Below are 9247 nucleotides of genomic sequence, written 5' to 3'. Positions count from 1 at the left end.
CTTGAGCCCAGGAGCTGAAGGGCGTTGTGGTGGGCACCTGTGGTCACAGCTGAGGCTGGAGCTCACTTGAGCCCAGTGAGCTGTGATGCCACAGCACTCTACCCAGGGCGACAGCTTGAGGCTCTGTCTCAAAATAAATAAATAAATCTAAATACATGTTGTTACAGAAAGTGAAAATATCCTTGTAAGTTTAAAAATTCATTAACATACACGACTACACTAAGTTTAGGGGATGAGTGAAGTCAGTAAATTACCAATAACAGATGCTGAGGACACAGAAACAGTATGTTACAATCCAAAGGGTAACTGCTAAATAATACGAAACATACACGTTCTCCAAAATATGAGAGAAAAGGAATAGGAAAAACAGGGACCACAGAAAAGTACAAGTAAACTTACAAGATGGTCATTTTAAAACCAAAGAGTCACTCACTCGTCAGTTAACGATAGGGACACGTTCTAAGAAGCGTGATTTGGATGAGTGAGACCCATGCACCTGCACAAGCCCCGGTGGGGCTGCTGGAACCGTGGCTGCACGCTGCGGCCCAGGGCTGCACACCTCCACAGCATGTTAGGCTACAAACACTGCAGGCGACTGTGACATGGGAAGTTTCACGTGTCTGAACATGGATAAGGTACAGAAACATGGTACCATATAACCTTTCGGGCCACCGTCATATATGCAGCCACCACCGTTCACAATATGGTCATGTACCACATGACTGGACATCAGCACTCCCATCAGACGGAACAACAGTTAAATGCTCCAATTAGAAGATAAAGGTCACTGTAATCATTAGATGGAAACAAAACCCCCAAACTCTTTAAAGAAATACACTTATGGACACAAAAGAGAAGTAGAAACATGGTAAGATGCACCAAGCACACACCGACCAGAGCAAAGCTGGCATGGCCCTCAGATCAGATTTCTAGATGAAAAGCATCACCTCAGATAAAGACACTTGAACAGTGAGTTAAACTCTTCAGAAATACCACAATTCCACAATTACACGCAGTCTTGGACTAGATAAAGCACAAACAGAGCCAGCACGAAGAAGAGCACTGTGTCCAAGCACTCTCAGCACCAGCAACAGAGCTGAGGAAGGTGGGAGTGCAGAGGACAGACGCAGCAGCAGGGGAGGAGCTGACGGGACGGGTCCTATTCACACAGGGCAGAGGACAGACGCAGCAGCAAGGGAGCTGACGGGGACGTGGGACGTGTTGGGGACGTGTCCTATTCACACACGCTCGGCCACCAACACATCTGAATAAAGTTCAAAGGAATGAAACCCTACAAATCCTGTTCCCTGACCACTGTGGAATTAAACTAAGAACTAATTATAAAGAGATCAACAGAAAATCTTGATGTATTTGGAAATGAAATCCACCTCTAAGGCAGACAGGCAACCGAGCTGGTAAGGCCAAGGGTCTCCCCAGCCCACTGTCCCAGTATGAGGCTCCCCCTGACTAGGGGGCACAGCCGTGAGAGGAGGGATCAGTGTCCCCAGATTTTGGAGCAACAGGACCAGAGCAGTGGGCAGGACATGCCCAACACAGTGAGGCCCCCAGGACTGGCACACCCAGAACCAGGCCCCCCAGAGCCGGCAACTGACCTGGCACCTGAGCGGAACTCCTTCATGATAGACTCACGCTCCTTCTGGGGCATGTCTCCGTGCATGGAGGACACAGTGAAATTGGCCTCTCTCATCTTCTCCGTTAGCCAGTCAACCTGCAAATCAGACCAGCAGATGCTTCTGGAAGCTCATACACCAAACCAGAGATGTGTACTCAGGGCTTTATTGGGATCCGCAGAACCAGGGTGACGGTCACAAAGCAGCTGCTTTCACCACTCAGACTGACCTTCACTAATGTGTGGAAAACTCACCTTTGCCCAGCAGATGTTGGAGCTCACTTATAAAACTCTCTTAATTCATTTGTTTCATACGGCAATTCTTCTGGGGGGCATGTCTATTCTCATTTGCAATTTAAATTCCAGTCTTGTTAGGACAAGGTCCACTCCCCACCCCTTCCCTGGAGAGCCACCAGTGACTCTCAGAGCACTCCCAGAAGCTAACAGTAGTTGGGGACAGGGTCCCGTCAAACCAACAGAATGTGAACCTTTAGGGACAGAACCAGTGTGGAGTACAGACTGTGAAGTGGCAAAACCCACAGCCCAGGAGGCGCGTTCAAGGAATGACCTCAAAACTGCTCCTCCTCCCTCCCTAAACAAGACTCCTTTCTCCTGGCTCCCTCAGTCAGAAGTCATGTAGCTTCTGTATATCCTTTGTCTAAAAGCACATAGCCTTCTCTCCCTGAAGTTCATCTTTACTCCATGACTATTACTTCTCTTCAACCTTGTAAGACGAAAATATTCCCACTGGCTTTCCCTGTTGATTTGCAACACTGTTAGGAGAGCAACCTAGTTTAAGTACTCTATAAACAAAGCTGTTCACATGGCTTGGTGCTGGGGGCAGCCCTCAGCTGTGTCAGACCTCTGATCCCATCCTCATCTCTTCTGTGGTCTTTGTCTCTTGTGTGTTTTATTCCTTAATCCCCCACCAGTCCCACTTTGCTACGTTTACTCTTCACACTGGCTAGTCAAAGACCAGCATTGATATTTTTGTCAATAAAGTTTCACTGCGTTTGAACAGGGCCAGGACTGCCTCTGCCCAGGGACTGTGTTCCCGGAACGCCTGATGTGCACAACCTGGCCCTGCATAGAAAAACCAGACCCAGGTCACTCAAAGCCTCCACCTCCACCTTCCCCATAACGACACCACAGTAAAAAGCAGCCTACCTTCCTTTTAGTGTTGCAGAAGATGACTGCCTGAGTGATGGTCAGTGTGTCGTAGAGGTCACACAGGGTGTCAAACTTCCACTCTTCTCTTTCCACTGCCACAAAAAACTGTTTGATACCTTCCAGGGTCAGTTCATCACTGGTGGGCAGAGAGGGATCCTGTTACACCCTCGGCTTTCAACAGCAACTTGAGGTTGACCAGGGCATGGCTTTGGAGAGGCCACACCACGCTCTCCTGCAGTTCTGCCAGACAAGTCACTATGCCGCACCCCACCAGCCCCAGCCCCAGCCACAGTCTCATCTGGACCCCATTTCTACCACATGGGCTTGAGTTCTAGACATGTCTGTTCACAATCTGTACCATCTCAAACATGGTTCTAAGCAAAATACACCAATAACTAAACACATGAAGCTAATTTTTTAATTTGGAATTAATAGGTCAAAGGAGAATAAGCATTACAATAGCTTTTCAGAAACAAAAATTAACAATTTTCATAGAGCCGGGTGGTGCCTATGGCTCAAGGAGTAGGGCACCAGCCCCATATACCAGGTGGCAGATTCAAACCCGGCCTCAGCCAAAAACTGTAAAAAAAAACAATAAAAAGAATTTTCATAGAGCTGGGCACAGTGTCTCACACATGTTATCTCAGCATTCTGGAAGGCCAAGGCAGATGGACTGCCTGAGCTCACAGGTTCCTGAGCAAGAGCGAGACCTCATTTTTAAAAATAGCCAGATTTTATGATGGGCGCCTATAGTCCCAACTACTTGGGAGCCTGAGGCAAGAGAATGGCTTGAGCCCCAGAATCTGAGGTTGCTGTGAGCTATGACACTATAGCACTCTAGCAAGGGTGACAAAGTGAGATTGTCTCAAAAAAAAAAGGCTCGGCGCCCAAAGCTCAGTGGTTAGGGCGCCAGCCACATACACCAGGGATGGTGGGTTCAAACCCAGCCCAGGCCTGATAAAACAACAATGACAACTACACCAACAATAAAAAATAGCTGGGTGTTGTGGTGGGTGCCTGTAGTCCCAGCTACTTGAGAGACTGAGGCAAGAGAACTGCTTAAGCCCAAGAGTTTGAGGTTACTGTGAGCTGTGACGCCACAGCACTCTACTGAGGGTGACATGATGACTCTGTCTTGATAAAAAAAGAAAAAAATTTTCAGCTATAAAATCCTTTACAAACACAACCCTGTACTGTTGTGACAGCTGAGAGGAGGGTGCTCTTACCGCTTCACGAGGATGCGGATGGGATCCGTCATGAATTTGTTGGTCATCTCCAGGATCTCGTGGGGCAGCGTGGCACTGATGAGGACCACCTGCGTGGCTGGAGGCAAGTACCTATACACGTCATAAATCTGCTCCTTAAAACCTGCAGGAGGAGCAAGACACCAGGGACATTTAGCCTGCCCCTGTGGAGACAGAAGCTGCCAGAACAGGATAGAACCCACATGCTCTCTCTGTTACTCTCCACTTGATTGGGGTGTCTGCTGGTTGAGGGAACCCAGTTTCCCCCTTGGTGTTTCTTCAATCTGAGGTGCTCTTGGGAGCACAGACCCACCCCAAGAGTCCTGGATGCTGAAACATCAACAGAGACCCAGGAGAATGGCCGGGAGGGCTCTCCACCTGCGCTGCTGCTCGCTGCTCAGAAGCAAACCTTCCTTTGCAGTCACGCTGCCTCAACATTCAACTCAGGTGACACCAGTCATTATGCATTTCCCAGTGACTGTCCTAGAGTGCTGCTGTCACCTAGGGATCTTCACATATCTTCCTCATTTTGGGAAAATACATGAAAAGCCTAGAAAGTATACCTGTGAGTCCTATAAACTTATCTTAAAGGGTGAAAACAGGAGACAACACCCACAGAGCCATATGAACTGTGAAACATCCCTCCAACACAACACCTTACTGCTGTGTTTTTCTTATCGTGGATAGATAAGCTTTTTAAGAAGTACATTATAAAACTATACACACAAAATGATTCCAAGTTTGCTAACTAAGCTTTATACGAAAAGGCCTGGAGGTAATTTTTTTAAAAAATAAGCAAAAATCAAAAAACATTTATGTCTGTACAATTAATATATACTGTATTTACTTATATGTATAGTAAAAACCATAAAAGGCGTTTGCAAAGAACCTGGATCCCCTCTGGCCTTGTCCTCATCACTCCCTAACTCCCCCGGGCTACTTCCATCCCGCACACCTCCCCTTTCCTCACTGTTCTCAACATGTTCCTCCACCCGCCCTGTCCTGTCCTGTCTCTTGTGCCACGTGCCACACTTGCTCTCAGCACCAGGCTCCCCTCTGCAGTGCCCCACCTACTCTCCCACGGGACCCAGACACAGTGGGGTCACACAACGCCACGTCTTCCTTCGCACCCTGCCTGCACACATGGCTGTCAGATGTGCGTCTCAGGCCAGACTCTCCTGAGCCTGCCTGTGTATGAAGTTCCAGGGTAGAGGACACACCCTCAAAGATGCCCCAAGGCTCTTAAAAGCTGAAGTATCTCAAGTTCAACCTCTGCTCTACCTGCCTCACCCCCCTGCCCCACCCCCAGGCCAGCCAGATGCACCTGTGCCTCCCTGGCCTACCCTCTGCCTTGTCAGCCCCCTCTGCCTCCCTCAAACCTCACCTTCCTTCAATCCACTCCTGCCCCTAGGTCCCACTGCTGCACGGTTGAGGCCACCTTCTCTCACTGGGTCACTGTAAAAGCTTCCTACAGTCACCCTGGCAAAGCCTGGCCCTCCAGTGTCTGTAGGGTAGAATCCAACTTGGCACAACAAATGGCCTGCTCCCAGAGTGGCCCTTGACACGCCACCCCAAGGTCCCCTCTTGCTTCTCTCTTGCCCCTGTCCCACTTAAGCCATACCAAGCAGTTTCCCTCTCCCTCTGCTCTATAATCCTCACACTCCTGGAGCCCTCGCCCCTTCCATCCCCCCATCATCTGCCACCCGAGTGCCCAGCCTGGCAGGAGCTAACTTCCTGAGCCCGGCCCAGGGCCCCAGGCAGAACCAAGAGTCTGCTTTGGCCCTCCCGCCACATCAGACACTCCTGTTACAGCCAGTGCTCCCAAACTGTTGTGATGGCTCTTGTCTGTGGAGTGAACTAGCAAACGCTGCTTTCATCTTTACACTGTAGCTCCCAATGCGTGGTACATGCTGAGCTTCTATTCATTCAGGAAAACTCATTCAAGTTTGGAAAAGGAGAGCAGGGAGCGGGATAAATCCCTGGATTTGGAGGTAAAAGTGAGGTGTACACAGGGAATGTGACCTTGTAGGCTTACAAGAGGGCAACTGTGGGTTGCATAGTAAAGAAAAACCTCAAAAAATTTAAGTCAGGGATATTGAGAGAGTGAGTGAAGCCAGAACTAAGGAGATGGTGGGCACAGGGTTCAGTCGCAGACTAGGAAAACAGGACTGCCTGTCACGGTCACTCAGCTCCTCTATCAGACCCTCCAGTCCTACCCCATCTTCCTTTAACAATAGTTTCTATTTTACAAAGACAAAAGCTTAAAACAGAAACACTACAAAAAGAACTACATTTACTCAAGCTGAAGTGCCTGTATACAACAAATAGCTGATTTTGCTGGTTTCTTCTTCCAACCAGTGAATGTGACGAATAGCTTATTCTCTCACAAGTTAGAGAATGAGAAGACACAGACTGAGAAGGACAGTGAGGGCAAACACAAAAGAGCTCAGACTGGCTCAAGATCACAGATCTGCCCCAGCTGGACCTGGGAAAAGACTGTCAACTTCCATGTAAAACTTGTACCCAGCACACACTGGCAGGCAGAAGCACAGGCAATGATGGCGACACCTTTGTCTGTCACAGAAGGAAGCCGACATACATGTGTACACCCACATATATTTTACACACACTACATACCTGTGTAGAAGGAAGTTCACCTACTGTTAATGACAGAGTTTCTACGCAGTAGGATTTAAAGCACTTTTTTCTTTTCACGGGAAGAAGTAAACTTTTCTACCTTGCCAAAATTCTTCAGTAAAATTTTTTACTCACATTTCATTAGCTTTAAATAAATAATAACTTTTTTTAGAAAACTATATTTTTGCATATGTATTTTTTAAAAGTTGTATGCAGGGGCACTTCTGTCCTTTGCAACCTGAGCAGGGGAAGAGCCACTCTGCTCCCAGGATAAACGAGTGCCTATTAGGAGAGGTCTAAGCTTTTAAAACAAACCCTCCTCCACGCACATCTGCAACCCCCCACCCCACCCATGCCAGGCACTCCCAAAGCTACATATTCAGCTGCATTCATGTACCAGAGATGCAACTTGCAAGGCTGTAGTGGTCTGGGCTGAACTGCTGCTGTCCTGGTTGTGATTAGGCTCACAAACCCCCACCGTAAGAAAAATCAAAGTAGAAATCTTATATTCATAATTGTCCCCCAAAGCAGAAGTGTTTTCCCATATTCAGAACACTTCCATTAGCTACAAATTTTAATTTTGTGCTATGAAAACTTAAGAGGAATTATGTCAGTAGAAAGTTACTTTGTTACTCATACCTTTATTCAACATTTCATCAGCCTCATCTAAAACTAACATCTTGATAGCTCGTGTCCTTAAACTTCTCCGACGAATCATGTCTGTAAAATTAGATTTTGAAATAATTATACCTGCAGCTACAAGGAAAGAGCTGGCCATTCCAGATGATCTCCCAGCACCTCAGAGACCACCCCTCTCCTCCAGTGAATCCCCACACCACATGCCAAATTCAAAACTCTCCTCTATCATTCAAGCACTTCTTACAATTACTTCTTGCAGCACAATCTTTATAGACAAAAGCACTTACCGAAGACACGTCCTGGTGTGCCTGCCACAACATGCTGTCCATAATCCAGCTTCCTGATGTCCTCACCCACATTGGTGCCCCCGATGCAGGCATGGCACTGGACGTTCATGTAGTCACCAAGAGCAAGCAGGCCCTGCATCAAAACCCAGGGTTATGTCCAAGGTATTATAAAGTCAGAAACATCTGAATCTTCCAAAAATAAAGATCATTTCTACTTTAAGACGATCACCAATCATTATTTACATCATCATCTATACCATAAAACCACAAAATTCTTTTTCTCTCCAATAATGAGGTTAATTTTGCTGGCCTTACATTATTAAAGCAATATATACTAATTACAGAAAAGATATATAAAATTCATAACCCTATCCACCAAAGGCAACAGTACTAAAACCTTAATGTATGCATCCTTCCAAAATATGTAACATGCAATTAGAAAAGTTACAATTGGCTCAGTGTCTGTAGCACAGCAGTTACAACACCAGCCACATACACCAAAGGTGGCGGGTTCAAACCCAGCCCGCCCAGGCCAGCTAAACAACAATAACAACTGCAACAAAAAATAGCCAGGCGTTGTGGCAGGCGCCTGTAGTCCCAGCTACTTGGAAGGCTGAGGCAAAAGAATCACTTAAGCCCAAGAGTTTGAGGTTGCTGTGAGCTGTGACGCCACAGCACTCTACCAAGGACGATGTAATGAGACGCTATCTCAAAAAAAAGAAAATTTAAAAGTGTTTTTATTAAAGTAGATTTTTGTTGCAAAAGTTATATTCTTAAGGCTGCAAAAATCTTTAAAATGAAAGTACACAAGCTACACTAAAAATGACTTAACACAAAGCAGCAATTTATGCAATAATATACACTAATTTATAGTAGAATGTTAGGACTCAGGAAATAAATTTTGAGGGAACAAAGAAACAGGATTAAATTAAGTGAAGCAGTTATGTTTTAAACAAAGCGCAAAAACAACACTTGCAGACAGGATGTCACTACCTTTAACTGGCTCACCTTCTGGATCTGTACAGCCAACTCTCTCGTGGGAGCCAAGATCAAAGCTTGGGTTTCACGAACCTGGTGGAACAATTGATCAGAAAACAGAATCCTCAGTATTTTCAAGGTGGGCTGCAGTTAACTCACACTAATCTATTTTACATATCATCTCCTATTAACCATATCCAGACTTCCAACAACAGTAAGCAAATTTTTTTTTTTTTAAATAAAGGTGACCATCTGCTCGCTCAGGCAAAATGGGGAGCCTTCTTTATTTGCCGTTGGTTTATATAGGGAATCTTGTGCATGCACACTATACAGCAATGACCTCATTAACATTCATTACAATCCCTCTGCACATATATATTGGACATCAATGACTTCGTTAATCCATTTAAACATCTTCTGACCACCTGCCCTCTAAGTAGCTCCTCCCTGGTAATCTGATAATCCACCCAACATATACCTTTAAGCATAACCCTTTCAACATAACCCAGTTTAATATAACTTAATGAAAACATGTTGTCAATTATTACTTTCTTTGTTCTTATCTGATGAAGCCTGAGACTACGGGGGAGAGAGACGATTTGAATGTCTATTCTACTGACCATGCCATTTGGAGCCAGTAAGTGAATCTTTTTTTTTTTTTT

At 46.0% G+C, this 9247-nt stretch overlaps 1 protein-coding gene across 1 annotated transcript in view; it reads right to left on the bottom strand.

Moving 5' to 3' along the window:
• EIF4A3 (eukaryotic translation initiation factor 4A3) overlaps window positions 1-9247 on the bottom strand; it is a 16662-nt gene that overhangs the window by 3839 nt on the left and 3576 nt on the right. Inside the window, exons 4-9 of the mRNA XM_012803195.2 lie at window positions 8616-8678; window positions 7608-7740; window positions 7321-7401; window positions 4027-4168; window positions 2798-2936; window positions 1614-1729 (exon numbers count right to left, since the gene is read on the bottom strand). Coding sequence (XP_012658649.1) covers window positions 1614-1729; window positions 2798-2936; window positions 4027-4168; window positions 7321-7401; window positions 7608-7740; window positions 8616-8678 — 674 coding nt within the window. The remainder of the gene's footprint in view (window positions 1-1613; window positions 1730-2797; window positions 2937-4026; window positions 4169-7320; window positions 7402-7607; window positions 7741-8615; window positions 8679-9247) is intronic.

The sequence above is a fragment of the Otolemur garnettii genome, unplaced genomic scaffold (assembly GCF_000181295.1).
Source record: "Otolemur garnettii isolate 467f Iridium unplaced genomic scaffold, OtoGar3 scaffold00018, whole genome shotgun sequence".
NCBI classification, from domain to species: domain Eukaryota; kingdom Metazoa; phylum Chordata; class Mammalia; order Primates; family Galagidae; genus Otolemur; species Otolemur garnettii.
Note: the sequence above shows the minus strand (reverse complement) of the source record. Positions and strands in the feature narration are given on the sequence as shown.